The sequence below is a fragment of the Pogoniulus pusillus genome, chromosome 8 (genome assembly GCF_015220805.1).
Source record: "Pogoniulus pusillus isolate bPogPus1 chromosome 8, bPogPus1.pri, whole genome shotgun sequence".
Taxonomy (NCBI): Eukaryota; Metazoa; Chordata; class Aves; order Piciformes; family Lybiidae; genus Pogoniulus; species Pogoniulus pusillus.
Genome location: NC_087271.1, coordinates 33,379,613 through 33,398,137, shown reverse-complemented (window position 1 = coordinate 33,398,137; position 18,525 = coordinate 33,379,613). Strand labels below are relative to the sequence as shown.

Genomic DNA, 18,525 nt, shown 5'->3' with positions numbered 1-18,525 from the left:
CACCTCCCTGGGCAACTCATTCCAGCCTCTCACCACTCTCATGCTCAACAACTTCCTCCTCATGTCCAGGCTGAACCTCCCCACCTCCAGCTTTGCTCCATTCCCCCATGTCCTGTCACTCCCTGAGAGCCTAAAAAGTCCCTCTTTGTTTTTTCTGTAGTCCCCCTTCGGATACTGGAAGGCCACAAGAAGGTCACCTGAGAGCCTCCTCTTCTGCAGGCTGAACAGCCCCAACTCCTTCAGTCTGTCCTCACAGCAGAGCTGCTGCAGCCCTCTGACCATCCTCATGGCCCTACTCTGGACATGCTCCAGCATCTCCACATCCTTTTTGTAATGGGGGCTCCAGAACTGGATGCAGTACTCCAGGTGGGGGTCTCATGAGAATGGAGTAGAGAGGGAGAATCACCTCTCTTGACCTGCTGGACACAATTCTCCTGATGCAGCCTAGGATCTGGCTGGCTTTCTGGGCTGCAAGTGCACACTGCTGGCTCATGTTAAGCTTCTCGTCCACCAGCACCCCCAAGTCCCTTTCCCCAGGGCTGCTCTCCAGTCACTCACTGCCCAGCCTGTATTTGTAGTTGGCATTGCCTCCAGCCAGATGCAGGACCTTGCACTTGATCTTGTTGAACCTCATGAGGTTGGCCTGTGCCAAAAGCCTCAAAGTTTCCTTCCCCAGTAAGTTTTTGTGCTCTGTTTGGGTTGTTGCAGTTTTGTTTTGGTGTTTTGGGGGGGTTGTTTGTTTGTGTTTTGGTTTTGGGTGTTGGGTTTTTTTTGGAAGAAGTTCTTCACAGAGAGAGTGATTTCCCATTGGAATGGGCTGCCCAGGGAGGTGGTGGAGGCACCATCCCTGGGGGTCTTCAAGAAAAGACTGGATGAGGCTCTTAGTGCCATGGTCTAGTTGACTGGCTAGGGCTGGGTGCTAGGTTGGACTGGATGATCTTGGAGGTCTCTTCCAACCTGGTTGATTCTATGATTCTATTTGAGCAAGTACAGAGTCACCAAAAAAGTTAGAAAGGTGAGAAAGGTATCTGTACTTGCCACTGTTAAAACTCAAATTCTGTTAAGTCCATGAAATGATATCCAAAGTGGTTATGAATAAGAAGTTTCATAGGATCATTCTGCATTTCTCCTATTTCAGAAAGATATTAAGAAACAGTAAAATTCATTTTCATTTAAGGAATAGTAATGATCAAAACAATATTATCCTATCTTTAATCCTCAAATCACCAAGACTTCCAACCAAAAAGAAGATTCTGGCTAAATGATTACTATTAAGAAACAGTAAAATTAATTTTCATTTAAGGAGCAATAATGACCAAGACAATATTATCCTATCTTTAATCCTCAAATCACCAAGACTTCCAACCAAAAGAAAAGATTCTGGCTAAATGATTACTATTAAGAAACAGTAAAATTAATTTTCATTTAAGGAACAATAATGACCAAGACAATATTATCCTATCTTTAATCCTCAAATCACCAAGACTTCCAACCAAAAGAAGATTCTGGCAAAATGATTACTCAACGCTTCAATGATGAAAGGAAAATGTTTTGTGCTACACCTACAGGAATTGTCATCTCAAATTAGAACAAATAATTCCAGCAAATGCAGATTAATTTTGTTATCAAAAGATTTGTGTCTACAAACTACTGTTTGAAGTAGCTGGCAACAAAGCTTGTACCTGGTGAACTGTTATTTTATGGCTATGGAACAAGAGACAAAACAAAGGCTGACCATCTTGACTCAGTACTTATGACAGTGGTAAACACTACCCAGAAATGCCTGACAGAATCATCTTGACAGGCAATTCATATGTAACATTCCAGTTAATCTGCTATGATGAGACACAATGAAAGAGACAGCTCCAAGCCACCTGGGGAAACCATGTCAAATAGAGAAAGCAGCTTTATTTCAGTGCTCTACAAGGAGCTATTATTGATTAGAGCACAGGAAGGTGTCATTCTTCTACACAAATAGAGGGATGCAGTTATTTGTGTCACTTAACTCTTATTCAATGTTAGTATTGATTGGCAAAGTCTGAACACTAGTCATTGCCATCAATATGCTATTTATGAAGGAGGGAGCTAAAAGACAAAGATAACCAGCAGTACGCAGCAATATGGATCTGCTGATGTACTACTGTCACTGGAGTGGATGAACAGTCAGGCTTCCCCAGTGAGCAACCTTCCAGTGCAACACCTGTCCTAAAACACTTGTGCAGCTGAATAAAAGAAGTAAAATCAAACCATTTCAAGCAGATTAGACTAGAGCCAGAAACCTACAGGTGTGAAGCCTGAAATAATAAGGAGCACTGGAAAGGCAGTCACTTTCAAAAACAAGCTGTGTTGACACCAAAGCCTCTGAAGAGCAAAGCTTTCAGAAAACAGGAAAGTGCAAGTCCTCTGTTAAAATGGTTCATTCATTTTTTTTTTGTCTTGCCTGTAGCCAAAACTGTTATTTCCCAACCATCCATGCAAGATGGGTCAGTAGAGTTCTGCTGTAGAAATGTTAAGCTGTACAAAATGCTGTGTATCTGATTTGAGCTTTGCAGTGAAATATTTTCTTTTAACTTTTTGGCCAAATTCTCCTTCACCTACCAAAAGGAATAAATAAATAAATATGCAATTTTTCAGAACAATTTATTGGCCTCTCTAGCACAGGACAGGTAAGCCAAGAAAGCTGGATGATGCCAAATAGCAGTATGGGCTGCTTAGTTGTTAGGTTTTGAGTGTTGTGGTTCGCTCTAGCAAGATGCATTGCAACTGAATTTGATTCCTTTCATCCAGTAGGCAGAAGGAGCCATACAAGTTTTAATAGTCCATGGAAGAGCTCAGACTGAGTAGATAGATCCAAGTGGCAGAAGCTGACAGGATAAAGGACTAAAGAGTAAGATGCATAAAAGTCCCACCCCCAATAACTGATCAGTGCCCAGCCTGCAAAGAAAGTGAACTCGGCTGCAGGAACACAGGGGAGGTTAAAGTAACCAGCAAGTTTAAAAAAAGTAAACCCAAAAATGACAGAAAAAGATCTAATGCAATTGGTTCTATTTCTTTTCCTTCACTTGTCTCCCAGTTTAGTTATCATCAGCTGCAAATCCTGCTAGCAGAACTCCTTTAGCAACTGATGGACCAGCTTGTAAACGGTCCCTGCTATTGCAGCAGATTTAAGTGCATCTCTAAGTGTCCTGTTCAAGAACTTGCACAGGGACCACAAACAAACTTGAACTTACAGGAAAGAAACTCAGCAATGCAGCAACTCACCACCCTTTTTCCTTAGCAGGATTATATTTCCTAGGATTTCTAGGAACACTGTCCAACAGAGAATGGCAAACAAACAGCAGCATTACTGTGGTAAATGGTCAGGCCTTAACAAGCCCCTAGCACCAGGCATTATGAATGAGATGCAAGAAAATGCAACTGGTTAATACAAAGCAATATTTTAAAAGTGTATTTAACTTGCAAACAGTTACAAAAGAAACACTCTGGAGTCTATTTTTCTTTCCTAGAAATTTGTTCATCCTTACAGTAAGAATATACTTGTCATCTATGAATCTGTGGGCTCAGTTTCTAACACACTGCTATAAATTTGACTAATAGCTAGGAACAATGAGTCATTAATGAGGTATTCTGTGATTAATACAAAATATACATTAGGTGAAAAAAATCCCTATTCCTTGAATAGGTCCATGCTTGCTGTCCTTCAGTTATATCCAATGTGTCCATGTTCTCATACTGGAAGAAAAATGCGTGCAGATGGAGAAGATTTTCTTTCTTTTGTTTTACAATTTATCTTTGTTGCAAAGTGAAGTCATCAGCATCTTTGCAAACGAAGCAGTTTTTTTGTTCATGCATCCAGACTCACAGGTAGGCACATATGTAACTTCAGTTCCAAGAATCTGGCCTGTTACTTTGGGTGTTTGCCTATTCTGTAAGGCAACAAGCTGACTTTATGGGATTAGGACACAAAGGTGCGACTTTAAGGGACCTCAGCTATCTACAATTTTTCCTCAACTTGCACTAAGATGAGTCAAGTTCAACCAAGGTCAGCACAGGCAAATACTAAAGCATAGATTTGTTATAATTTATGCTTCAACTAGATCAATTTAGCCATGCAAGACAGCTCCTCTGTCCCTTGAAAAACAACAACATACTAACGTAGTGTAGTGTAATTTAGTTTAATGACAAGTAGCAAAAATGAGCTACTACTGTAACTTTGAGCCTATTTACTTGAGAAGAGGTCATTAACATTGTGATACTTTCACATTTCCACACAGAATCTTAGAATCATAGAATCAACCAGGTTGGAAGACACCTCCAAGATCATCCTGCCCAACCTACCCCAATCTTGTCTACAACAAGACATCAATTTGAAACCCAGAACCTAAAATTCCACCTTGCCAGAGTATTAGGTACAGACCTATTAGTGAGTGCATGCATTAGGAATCACACACTCATGGTACATATTTAAAACCTAAAATACTGTATTAGAAAGGAGGCAAGACAAAGCTGTAATAAAGAGTCTTGAACACATCTTTAGGGAACATCTGTATCATATTCATTATCAGAGTTCAATGTCAATTATAAGATCCATAAAATATTTGCAATGGTAGGATAGAGATGAAATTTTATTTTCAATATGAAGTACTGTGCTTAAAAATCCTCAACCAGATTTATATATGTAATCACTTAGCCTCAATTTATATATAAACAGCTAATTTTCTCTTGATCTTTTAACAAAGTGCCCTTACACACTCTGGAGAATTATCTGACATCTCAGTTTTCGTAACAAAAGCTTACAGGCACTGAGGGACTTTGTTTGGGAAGAGCTCTAACCATTCTAAAATGTCTCTTGAGATCTCTCTAGTGTGTTTCCTAGCAGTGGTGATTGAATAAAATGCTGCCCAAAGGAGACTGAACTGCAAGTGTTCCTTTAAAAACCAACGGAGCTGAAAATTGTTGTTGCTTACTTCACCACATGCTCTTTTACCCTTCTTCAGCTAAGCCTGACTACAGCCATGTGCTTTATGCCCTACCCTCTTTTGCAAGTTCTTCAGCATGAAAGATTTCCAGTACAAAAAAGCAGGAAAGAGCACTAATATTTGTCAGTGCTCCCTCCATAGTCATTAAGCAGTCTAACCACATTAACAAAGCAAGTAACATTTAGATTTGTATACCCTGCAAACATAAATACCATTTCAAATTAATCCCAGCTCGCTGTAAATTCAGCTAGACCATTCATATTAAGTAAAGTTACACCTGTGTACAGAACTGGAGAGTCAAACCTATACCCACATCCTCATATCCATGAACTAGCTTTAGTGTATGAACAGACCCTTCCATATCAAATCATAGAATCACAGAATCAACCAGGTTGGAAGAGACCTCCAAGATCATCCAGTCCAACCCATTATCCAGCCCTGTCAAATCAACTAGACCATGGCACTAAGTGCCTCACCCAGTCTTCTTTTGAACACCTCCAGGGATGGCAACTCAGAAATGCATGAAAGAGAAAGGGCCCAAAGGTTAATCACAATTTCAAAGACTGAAATTGTAGAATCAAGTTCAAACACTGAGCATGATCTCTTTCATTTAAAATAATTACTAGAGTCACCAGAAAGGATACAAGTATCTTGCACAGTACAAAATCCCATCTATAAAGATCTGTGTTTTAGCGGTGCCCTTCCAGATGTCAGATGAATCACAAGAAATCAGGCAGAGCTGGGTTTCTGTTCACCCAAACGTAGATTGCTTGTGGTAAGTGCCACGTGAATGAGTTCAAATTTGCATGTAAACCTCATGCAGGTTGGGCATGTAGTGGGGAAATCTCAAGAGTGACAATGGACACAGAGCTAGCAACTCTTGTTGATCCTTGGCCTGACTATATCTCAAGATGCAGGGCATAATCTAGGTCTAAGTTATGAGAGTTGTTTACCAAACAAAACCTTGAATTGTTCTGAGAAGTTACCACCATTGTTTTCCCTCCTTTATCCCAGTATTGTCAAATACTCTCTTTAGTGCTTGTGACTGAAGAAGTTTCAGAGGTGATAAAGTGTCTACTAGGCCTACCTTCCCCTTGCAATTAGGAACAAGATAGGTCAAAGTGGACCTCCTTCCTGGTCTAGAAGTTAGTGTCAACAATTATGAACTGCATTAAAAGCATTTAGCCTGGCTGCAGGCAGATAGAGCAAAAGAAAACAAGAGCTCTCAGAAACTCACACATAACAGGAGGTGACGAGGTAGCAGAACCTTTAACAAACTCACCACCAACCTCCAGAGACCACTGGCCTAGTTTTTAAACATCTACAAATACTCCTGGTGACCAAGCCACTGTCAGGAGCAGGGAAAGGGCTCACTTGTTAGTCCACAGGGAACGTGACATTACCTACATGAACACACAGCTAGAAAAGGGCAAATCTGTAATGGGGATCTCTGCACCCAAATCACAAGTCATTCGAGACGTTCAGCTGATTGATCAAGAAGATTCTCCAAACAAAACCATTACTCACCGGAAAGTTTTGACAAGACTTTTTAGCTCTGTGTAAACATCACCTAGAGTAATCTGAAGAGGGCCCAGAACTGCAGGTAATCTAGAAGGCAAAAGACACCAGTCAATACACATCTCCTTCTTTCTCTTTTTTTTTCTGAAATAGGTCTTCTGCCAAAGCTCAGAGAAGTTAATAAATAGAAAAAGAGACTGCAGGAGGTCAGACTTTTAAAAACATAGAATAGAATCAACCAGGTTGGAAGAGACCCCCAAGATCATCCAGTCCACCTTATCACCCAGCCCTAACCAATCAACTAGACCATGGCACTAAATGCCTCAGTCTTTTCTTGAACATCTCCGGGAACAGTGACTCCAGCACCTCCCTGGGCAGCCCATTCCAATGCCAATCACTCTCTCGGTCCAGAACTTCCTCCTAACATCCAGCCTAGACCTCCCCCAGCACAGCTTGAGACTGTGTCCCCTTCTTCTGTTGCTGATTGCCTGGCAGAAGAGACCAACCTCCACCTGGCTACAACCTCCCTTCAGGTAGCTGTAGACAGCAATGAGGTCACCTCTGAGTCTCCTCTTCTCCAAGCTAAACAACCCCAGCTCCCTCAGCCTTTCCTCATAGAGTTTGTGTTCCAGGCCCTTCACCAGCTTTTTCTCTGGACACCTCCCAGCACCTCAACACCTCTCTTGAATTGAGGGGCCCAAAACTGGACACAGCACTCAAGGTGTGGCCTGACCAGTGCTGAGTACAGGGGAAGAATAACCTCCCTTGTCCTACTGGCCACACTGTTCCTGTGTGGCCAGGATGCCAAAAAGTAGTTTAGATTCTTCCCAAAACAATGAAGAATGAGCACCAACTTCAGCTTGACCTCTACCAAAGCAAAGGATACTTACACTTTCCTCAGTTTTTCAAGGACAATTCGCTTCCTAATCTGCATTTGTGCATTTGAATCAACAAGTGGAAAGGTGAGATCTCCCTGCTGATCATCCTGTATCAGACAAAAAAAGTTTTTAAAGGTATTTAATTAAAGTCAATGCATCAAAATAGTCACAGCTTAGCAATAAATGCTTAAACATAACAAAGCTCCTATCTCCAATGGAAAAAAAACCCCAATGTAATTATTTTCTGTCCAGTCATTTTTTAATGGACAGAAGCTTGCTAATGTCACTCAACACAGACTGTACAGCTAAGCTACTTTTCTCCTTCCCTGTTAGTTACTTACACTTATGATGAGAGGAACAAAGCACTTGTAACAGTTGTTTGAAAGCAGGTTCTATATAGCCCTGACACCATTGCACTGGACACTTACTTTGTTCTTGCTAGGGTTTTCCTCTGCTTGTGCATGGGTCATTGCCTCTTCAGCCAAGATGCACTTTCCTTTATAGAACTCCTTTACTCTGAGTTCTAGGAACTTTGTCTCTTCTTTCAACTTTTCATAACTAGGCACAGACTTAACTACTTCACCTGGGCCTGTGAAAGGTAAAGAATAGTTCAAACTGTTTTCAGACCGCTCTGTAACAACAGTGGTAGAATCATCAGCTGTGTCTAAGTCATCCTCATCAAGTTCTTCACTCTCCTGGTTGGCAGATGATAGGTGCTCCAATGAACAGAAAGTGTAGTTTGGGCCATAGAGAAATTTTAAAGTTTCCTCAGTCCTCCATTCCATAAGTGTTTGCTTAAGCACTTCTAATAAACTGCCTTTGGAATCAACTGGATGCCTCACTTCAGGGGTTTTATGTTCTTTTGAGTTAGTCAGTGTTCTTTTAAGATGTTCTACCACTCTTTTGCTTACACCTAGAAAAACTACCTGTGAACCCCAGGTATGTTCACAGTTGTCTGAAGCACTTGATTTCTCTGGAGTTGTTTTTGAAGGTAGTGTAGTTATTTCATTAAGAACAGGGCAAGGATGCCTTTCTTCCCGAGCATCTAAATTACAATTAGATAGCTGTTCAGTGGCTTTCTCCACACGTGAATCTTCAGTCGTAGGGCTGGAGCTGACTTTCTGAGCATGCTTCTTTTTGAGGATGGTGTTTCTGTGCAACTGCTGTACAAAATTAGCTGAATTTGACTGACTTTCTGGTAGGACAGAAGAAACAAATTCTTGTTCAGTATCACTATTGCTGTCGCTGGCTGTATCATGAGAGCCAGATTCACATGGATTAGGGTTTTCAATGTCAGATACTTTAATTACTTCATCACGTAGTTTCACCTCATCTCCAGACTGTCCACTGTCACAGAAAACACAAGGCATCAATGAAATAAGACATGGCTATTCATCTAAAAGAATGGCAACATTCTCTAACCAAGACAACAAGTATAGACATTAAATTAAAGATAGGCATCTTGACATATAGGAATCAAGTACCCTAAGATCAGGGAGAAAGCAGAGCTGGTTTTAACATACAAGTTTGCCACCTAATGGCTATGTGTTGCAGAAGAAAACAAACAAAACCACAAAACACAGCAAGGTACAGAGAGATGACAGAGTACTACTATTTCACTTTAGCTGACACAGACATTTCAGATTAAGAGGTACAAAAGCTTTCATCACATATAATTGGTAGCATTTTCTTTATAAAGAATAGATGGTGTGAAATATGAAAAGTACAAACAGTGTCTTTGTTTCAGATTTCAACAGGATCAATTAGGACACACAAGCCAAGAGCAGCTGTACACTAAATCATACAAATCAAACATGCTGGTTTAGAATCACAAAGGAAGAAGTCAAACAAGACAAACAATCCTTTGTGTAGGTTCTAATAAGGTCTTTTCCACAACACAGGAAATCAAAGATTTCCTTTTAATCTGCTAGGATACTAACATTTCTAACTGTAAATGCACATAACAACAACAAAAAAAAATGGTGTTCAGCATACCTCTGTCCCTCCTTCAGCAGCTCTATGTCTGGTGGTCTGCAAAAAAACAACACAGAATTAAGATTTTCCTGCTAAATCAATGCTCTTGAAATACACATCAATACATAAAACATACAGTTGAAGTGGGAAGAGGATCTTATAGAATCATAGAATCAACCAGGTTGGAAAAGACCTCCAAGATCATCCAGTCTAACCTAGCACCCAGCCCTGTCCGATCAACTTGACCTTGGCACTAAGTGCCTCAGCCAGTCGTTTATTGAACACCTCCAGGGATGGTGACTCCACCACCTCCCTGGGCAGCCCATTCCAATCAATGTGAAGAACTTCCTCCTAACATCCAGCCTATACTTCCCCCAGCACAACTTGAGACTGTGTCCCCTTGTTCTATTGCTGGTTGTCTGGGAGAAGAAACCAACCCCCAGCTGGCTACAACCTCCCTTCAGGTAGTTGTAGACAGCAATGAGGTCACTCCAGATTAATAAAATAACAGTCATTTTAAAATTCAGGTTCTCTTGACTTAGTCAAAAATTAGGCTGTAAAGATTTTAAGAAACATTACTAAACAGATAAGTTTCCTTCTGATGAGCTTCTTTACAAAGCTCAGTTTGCAATTAATCTGCTTCAACTACCAGCTATTCATTTTATCAGTTTTATCAACACTGAACATTGAAACCCTTGCCCACGTGTCCAATGAATGAAAGAAAACCTTCTAAGCATGCACTAAAGTTAATGCACCTCTCAAACTATATATATAAAACCCCACAGATTTAATAAGGTGAAAGCTGCACCACACATATGAATGAATTGAATCTGGAAAGTAGAGAAGAACACAGCACTATTTAAACTATTAACTCCACATAACTCCTCTTCTGCCAAAAGAATGTCAATTATCCTAATGTGTAAACCTGCACCAGTGTGTGTATGTGGTGCAAACCACCATACCTATCCATGGGGTTTTGTCTGCTTGTTTGGTTTTGGATACATACCACCTCCCCCCCAGCCACACACGCTCTGTCAGGCTTATGAGAAATAGACACTTTCAATGTAAAGAAGAAAGGGAGATTTTAGGACTAATTTATTTTAAAACAGCCAAAAAATAGCACCAAAATACTGGTAAACTCTTAAACATTTAATGAAGAGACTAGTTTTACCTACTAGAATCCCTGGGATCAGATTAGGCTGTTCTAAACCTCTTCTCTCATTCATGAGGTATTTCATATGACTGACCTGAAATGTGAGAATGAGCTCAAGTGTATAAATTTTAGCTGGTTTCTTTTGTTGAAAATCAGAAGACTACAAAAAGTAGTGTCTGGGAGAAGGAAAACTGAATAAATTCATCTGAACAGGTCCCATGTACTTCTTGTTAAACAGTGACACCCATTGGCTCAACTCTTATCTGCAAACCTACGATAGACTACATCACACTGTTCCAAAAGATGTATTGCAGTAACAACAAGAAATGGGTGGTTGGAAACACAGACAGGAGAATGTCTTCATGTTAGAGTCTGCTTTCAGGTGCAAGAATTCTCTCTAAACTTAAGTACACTGTGAAGTGCTGTGCTAAAATTAGAAAAACTCCTGTAACAGGCTAAGACAAATTTATCTTCTGCATAGTATGGTTTGTAAAAATTCAATCCTACTAAGTACATTTAAAGTTATCAGGAGCTGACTATTATTTAGGACTAGTCTGCCTTCTACAGTAGCATGGTCATGTCTACTAAGTAGTCATGACTAGAATCGAGTCATGCCAACTACTGTAATTAATATAGCAACAACACTTTTAAAATGAACAGCATACTAAGCTCACATAGAACTGTAGAATCAACCAGGTTGGAAGAGACCTCCAAGATTGTCCAGCCCAACCTAGCACCCAGCCCTAGCTCTAAGTGCCTCACACAGGCTTTTCTTCAACACCTCCAGGGGATGGCAACTCCACCACCTCCTTGGGCAGCCCATTCCAATGCCAATCACTTTCTCTGGCAAGAACTTCCTCCTAACACCCAGCCTATGTCTCCCCCAGCACAATTTGAGACTGTGTCCCCTCGTTCTATTGGTGGTTGTCTGGGAGAAGAGGGCAACCCCCACTTGGACACAGGACTCAAGGTGTGGCCTGACCAGTGGTGAGTACAGGGAAAGAATATTCCCTTGTCCTGTGGCCATACTATTCCTGAGCCAGGCCAGGATGCCATTGGCTCTCTTGGCCACCTGGGCACACTGCTGGCTCATGTTCAGCTACTATCTACCAGTACCCCTAGTTCCCTTTCTGCCTGGCTGCTCTCCAACCACTCTGTCCCCATCCTGTAGTGCTGCTTGGGATTGTTGTGGCCAAAGTGCAGAAGCCTGCACTTGGCCTTGTTAAATCTCATCCCATTGGCCTCTCCCCACCCCTCCAGCCTGGCAAGGTCCCCCTGCAGGGCTCTCCTAGCCCTCAACAGCTCCACACCTGCTCCCAGCTTGGTGTCATCTGCAAACTTACTGATGCTGGACTCAATCCCCTCATCCAGATCATCAATAAAGATATTGAACAGGACTGGGCCCAGCACTGACCCCTGGAAAACACCACTAGTGACAACTGCCAACTGGATGTGGCACCATTCACCACCACTTTCTGGGCTTGGCCTTCCAGCTAGTTCTTGACTCATATCAGAGTGAATCTGTCCAAGCCATGAGCTGCCAGCTTTGCCAGGAGCTGCTTGTGGCAGACAGTGTCAAAGGCCTTGCTGAAGTCCAGGTAGACTACATCCACAGTCTGCCCCACATTCACCAGGCAGGTAACCATAAAAGGAGATCGGGTTGGTCAGGCAGGACCTGCCCTTCCTAAACCCGTGCTGGCTGGGCCTGTTCACATCAGCTAACTCTGCTTCAGCTGACTGACTGTGATGTACTGCAGCTAATTTACTAGCACAACAGCTTGGAGAGAGAAAATAATATTCACAAAATGAAAAACGAATGTATAAGATTATATTTACTTTTCTTCTTCTCGCATCCATACTGGACTTGTGGAAATCTGAGCTGCAAAATATTTCGATGCTCTATAGCAAAAGTTGCTGCAAAAGCACTGGAAGAAAGAGAAAACAATAAAAATAGGACTAAAGACAACTTAAATACTCACAGAGAAGTACAAAAACCATTGTTTTACTGCCTGTAAAATTAAATATCAATTCACATTTCTTTGTAAGCCTCTGAGCAGGTTTTTAATTAATCTGAGAAACCCTATCTATTAAATCCCAAAGTTATTTCTATCTGATTCTCCCCAACACCCTTTTCTGCTTCTTTGCACTTTTTATTACACACTGAGAAGTAAACTGATGTTGGATTCTGTATAATGATAATTTAAAAACTTGTCTTTCCAAAGAGAGCACCTAGAAACTGAAACAAACAAAACCAGTCATATGCTAACAGCTCATGAAAATAATTTTCCTAAGAACTAACCATAGTGTACCTGAATCAAGTCACTCTATGAATGCTGCTGTGAAATGCATTTCTGATGTTGAGATAATATTAGATGTATTTTAGAAACAGATTTGTTACCATACCTTTCTTTCAGTGATATCATAAACTCTGTTTGTTTTTGTTGAAATCCTGTACTTCTGTTTTGGCACCTAAAACAATATGTTTTCATCAGCATGATTTCCATCACAACTTCACAAAAAACCTCATTCTTAGTATGTTCTATCTGCACTGGATACCACTGTCTCATTTTCTCTCAATTCTTTTCATACTGTACCTGCTTTGATACAAGAATAGCAATTTATCTTTAAACATTTATCTCTCACTACCAGTACAAGACAAGTTCATACCCACAAGAAACAGTGGTGAGCATAAAACAATGGAGCTGCCTCACTTTCTCTCAATTCTTTTGATACTGTACCTGCTTCAATGCAAGAATGGCAATTTATCTTTAAACATTAACATCTCACTAGCAGTAGAAGACATAAATATTAACATCTCACTAGGGATAGAAGACAAGTTCATACCCACAAAAACAGTGGTGAATATAAAACAATGGAGCTGCCAAGGCAGGAACTTTACTGATGTGTAAAGATTAGGGAATTAAAGACAGAATCATAGAATTATAGAATCAGTCAGGGTTGGAAGGGACCACAAGGATCATCTAGTTCCAAACCCCCTGCCACAGGCAGGGACACCCTACCCTAGATCAGGCTGCCCACAGCCTCATCCAGCCTGGCCTTAAACACCTCCAAGGATGGAGTCTCAACCACCTCTCTGGGCAAACCATTCCAGGCTCTCACCACTCTCATGGTGAACAACTTCCTCCTCACATCCAGTCTGAACATACCCATCTCCAGCTTTGCTCCATTCCTTCTAGTCCTGTCACTCCCTGAGAGCCTAAAAAGTCCCTGCCCAGCTTTTGCGTAGGTCCCCTTCAGATAGTGGAAGGCCACAAGAAGGTCACCTGGGAGCCTCCTCTTCTCCAGACTGAACATCCCCAAATCTTTCAGTCTGTCCTCATAGCAGAGTTGCTCCAGCTCTCTGATCATCCCCTTCTTTGGTCCACAGGTCCTTCTTTGATCCATGTCTATTTATATGTATGAGAGACTGTACTGTCAGAGACTCCCATTGCTACCCAGACAAAACCAGTGAACTTCTATGGGCACATAGGAAGTCCCAAACAGTAAATGTTTGGTACTTGAGTGTATTTTTTCCAGGTAACGAGGTGTACCACATCTGGTTTTACATAACAGGCTATCTAACTGACTTCTGAGTTCTGAAACTCTGGCATGCCACACCACAGTGTGACTATGACTTTGACACAGGGAACTTACATTTTTAGAGCAGATATACAAACATTCACATGGTAATATACCTGCATTGATTAATTTTTCACTTCAATCCTTCACATAGAGATATGCAGTTACACTGAAGAAGGAGGAAGATTATAAAGTTTCTGCATCCATAAAGGAAGACCTCATTTACCTTTATTACTGCCAAAATAGATGTCAGATGATTCTGTCATACAGTAATAGTTGTCAACAGATCAAATGCTACCTTCTACTTCAGAAGAACTATACCCAAATGGATATGGCTACATCAAGAGAAGTGTGGCCAGTAGATAGAGGGAAGTAATCCTCCCCTCTACTCTGCCCTGGTGAGATTGCACCTGGAGTAGCAAGTCCAGTTCTGGAGTCCCTATTACAAGAGGGATGTGGACACGCTGAAGCATGTCCAGAGGAGGGCCATGAGGATGCTCAGAGGACTGGAGCACCTCTCCTATGAGGACAGACTGAATATGTTGGGGCTGTTCAGTCTGGAGAAGAGGAGGCTCCCAGGTGACCTTCTTGTGGCGTTCCACTATCTGAAGGGGGCCTACAAGGAAGCTGGGGAGGAACTACATCAGGCAGTGCTAGGACTAGGGGGAATAGAACAAAGGTAGAAATGGGGAGATTCAGACTGGATGTTAGGAAGAAGTTCTTCACCATGAGAATGGTGAGACCTTGGAATGGGCTGCCCAGGGAGGTGGTGGAAGCCCCATCCCTGGAGGTGTTTAAGGCCAGGCTGGATCAGGCTCTAGACAGCCTGATCTAGTGTGAGGTGTCCTTGTCCATGGCAGAGGGGTTGCAACTAGACAATTCTAGTACTCCCTTCCAATCCTGACTGATTCTATGAAGCCTGACCCACTACTTTAATCTAAGTTTAATACCATAAGTTTAAAATTAAAATGAAAATGCAAGAGAATAAAATCTGTGAAGAAATTCTTATGATAACAACATTAATAAAAAGTAACTTACATTTTCCAGTTTGTTTTGACAGAGAGGATAACCACACAGTTTGATGATAGACCGTTCATCAACGATATCTTTATAGTGAGCTGGAGTAATACACTTTCCCTAAAGTGACAAGGAAATAGTTCAACCACAAATACTGGAAAATCTGATACCTCTACTCAAAACATCTCATAAGCTACAAGCATTTTAAACTCTGTAACAGTTATCTAGTAAGTTTAATAAACAACCTTTTTAATTGACACAGTGAAAATGGTAAACGAAGAAAGAAGAAAGACTCAGGCATTTCTTTTTACATATAAAAGAGCTTCATAAACTGCAAAGGGCTAACCCTCCTGAGGTAGTGGTCTTGACCCTGACCCCAGGTCCTCCTGACTCCTGCTTGGGGGTGGGTTTGAGCCTTCCTCCAGGTGTGGTGGTTAGCCCATTCCAACTTCCTGCCAAGCCCCTATAAAAACAGAGGAACTGCCTGTTCCGTTCTCTCTCGCCCTGCCTGACAGCATCATCTTCCTGTCTTCCTCCTGCTCTTTTGTTTTACCATGTGGCCACCAATCCATGAGGCAGACAGAACCCACTGCCATCAATCTGGTTGTATATATATATATATATATATATTTTTTTTTTTTTTTTTTTTTGTATCTTGTTTTCCCTTCCTTATACTTCTTTGTAACTCTCCTACCTCAAATACCTTTTATTTATTGTTAAAGTTTTCTCTTTTAACTTCCAAATCAAAGTGAGACTATTTGGGTGTGTTTTAACTTTCCCTCTCTACATCTAATTCCTTTTCTTTGAAAAAAAAGGGGGAAGAGAGAAAGACATCCTATAAATTGTTATTGGTTCTATTAACTATATTTGAGCCTCTGGGAAGTTTAAACTAGAACTGAGGCATAAACGCACACAAACACTTTGCAACACTAGGGCATGTTTTTGCTGCAGAACCCTTGAAAATGCCATCAGCATCAGAGCTGATAAGAGCAGGAATAAATGGTTTCTCTACTTCAAATTGCAGCAAAATGTTCCAAGAACTTAAAAAAACCCCAAACAGTTGAACACAAAGATACAAATAGTATTAAAAACTTGTAAACCTACAGAATTCAGAAGGAACTCTTCAGTAATGTTCTCTTCCAGGAGCTGTTCAACAATATACAACGCTTTCTTCTCACATTCAATTTTCTTTCTCAAAGCAGACTCCAGAGCTGCTCTCCTGTAACAGAGCAGACACTGAATGACAGAGGGCAGATTTCCATAAACCATTCTTCAATCACATCTTTATCTTTCTTTCTCAAATACACTAGATTACATTTTTCTGCATTACATCATATTGGCCAAACAAAACAAGTAACAAGACTAGTAATACTGCAATAAACACAAACGAGTTTCCAACCTTGGTTTACTTTATTTCCACACTAAAAAGGAAAAGTATTTACTGATATTGCATTGTAATACTTCCATATAAGGTTACCCAAGTCTTCTTGCAAGAGGAAAACCCAGGACTTGCAGGACAAAAAAACATGAATGAACAACTTATGGTGTATTACCAGGAGAACAGTAAGAAAGAAGGACTGTGACAAGACTGAGTGTGAGGGTACAAAGTATTGGAAGCAATAAAAACAAATCCCACTACAGCAGATTTCCTTAGTATTCCCAAGTCTTGCCACTATCTTGTTGTCAGAAAATATCCAGAGAGTAACCTTCTAGATGCCTCCAGTCTCCATTTGAGAGCACTTCCAATAGACATTGTTAAAGAACAGTCAATCTCTCCCATGAAGACAGTGGGCGACCTGGGGTTGTTCAGTCTTGAGAGGGGATCTTATTGATGTCTATAAACATCTGAGGGATGGGTGTCAAGACGAAGGTCTCTTTTTGGTGGTGCCTAGTGACAGGACAAGAACAATAGGTGCAAGCTAGTACACAGGAGGTTCCATCTGAACACAAGGAAACACTTCTTTACTGTGAGGGTGACAGCGCCAGAACAGGCTGCCCAGAGAGGCTGCAGAGTCTCCTTCCTGAAGACTTTCAAAACCCATCTGGATGCATTCTTGTGCAGCCTGCCCTGGGTGACCTTGATGTGGTGAGGGGGTTGGATTCAATGATCTCTGGAGGTCCCTTCCAACCCCTAAAATTCTGTGATTCATACGTTTTCAGCCTTCTATCCAATGTACACACATATCTGTCAATAGAAGTTACACAGCATCACTCCAAACACGCCTGTGATCACAAGGTGTTAGGAGTTGGAAGGGACCCAAGGACATCATCGAGTCCAACCCCCCTGCCAGAGCAGGACCACACAATCTAGCACAGATCACAGAGGAACACATCCAGACAGGCCTTGAAAGTCTCCAGAGAGGGAGACTCAACAACCTCTCTGGGAAGCCTGTTCCAGTGCTCTGGGACCATTACAGGAAAGAAGTTCCCCCTTGTGTTGAGGCAGAACCTCCTCTGCTGCAACTTACACCCATTGCTCCTTCTCCTATCCCAGGGACCAAGTGAGCAGAGCCTGTCCCTCCACTCCTGACCAGCCTTCAGATGTTCATAAACACTTATTAAATTCCCTCTCAGTCTTCTCTTCTCCAGGCTAAAAAGCCCCAGGTCCCTCAGCCTCTCCTCATCAGCCATGCCCTCCAGTCCCCTCATCATCCTCATAGCCCTCCGCTGGACCCTCTCCAGCAGATCCCTGTCCCTCTTCAACTGGGGAGCCCAAAACTGAACACAGTATTCAAGATGAGGTCTCACCAGGGCAGGGTAGAGGGGGAGTAGAACCTCCCTTGATCTGCTGGACACACTCTTCTTAATACACCTCAGGATCCCATTGGCCTTCTTGGCCACAAGGGCACATTGCTGTGCCATGGGTAACTTGTTAGCCACCAGCACTCCCAGGTCCCTCTCCACAGGGCTGCTCTCCAGCAGATCACCTCCCAGCCTGTACTGGTGCAGTTTATTACTCCTCCCCAGGTGCAGGATTCTGCACTTGTCCTCGTTGAACCTCATCTGGTTCCTCTGTGCCCAGCTCTTTGTCCAGGTCTCTCTGGATGGCTGCACAGCCTTCAGCTACATCAGCCAAGCCTCCCAGCTTGGTGTCATCAGCAAACCCTCTGAGCATAACACTGGTGTTCATAACACCGATGCCAGCCATTCCCTGGGGGTAGTCACACTACTCTGAGAAAGCAAAAAACTCATGCAGTGCAGAGGATGTGATCTCCAAGTGAGAGCAGACGTGAATGCCACACATTGTTGGAAACTATACCTTTGAGCAGCATCTTCACTCTCCAGCGCAGCGGAATGCTTATTCCCTACAAATGAAAGACATAAATGTAGAAATACAGAAATCAGTGTACTTTTTTGCTTTAACAGTGGAAAATATTGGCACCTGGAAAAGAGTATAACTTCTGAACTATAAGCATAATCAAGAGAA

The 18,525-nt window shown here is 41.8% G+C and overlaps 1 protein-coding gene across 2 annotated transcripts in view; it reads right to left on the bottom strand.

The window, feature by feature from the left end:
• Window positions 1-18,525, bottom strand: part of RPAP2 (RNA polymerase II associated protein 2) — a 40,789-nt gene that overhangs the window by 21,432 nt on the left and 832 nt on the right. For both annotated transcript variants that reach the window (XM_064147999.1, XM_064148000.1), the window contains exons 2-10: window positions 18,358-18,403; window positions 16,203-16,317; window positions 15,120-15,218; window positions 12,906-12,971; window positions 12,339-12,427; window positions 9,371-9,406; window positions 7,804-8,722; window positions 7,388-7,482; window positions 6,507-6,587 (exon numbers count right to left, since the gene is read on the bottom strand). In XM_064147999.1, the coding sequence (XP_064004069.1) occupies window positions 6,507-6,587; window positions 7,388-7,482; window positions 7,804-8,722; window positions 9,371-9,406; window positions 12,339-12,427; window positions 12,906-12,971; window positions 15,120-15,218; window positions 16,203-16,317; window positions 18,358-18,403 (1,546 nt within the window). The remainder of the gene's footprint in view (window positions 1-6,506; window positions 6,588-7,387; window positions 7,483-7,803; window positions 8,723-9,370; window positions 9,407-12,338; window positions 12,428-12,905; window positions 12,972-15,119; window positions 15,219-16,202; window positions 16,318-18,357; window positions 18,404-18,525) is intronic.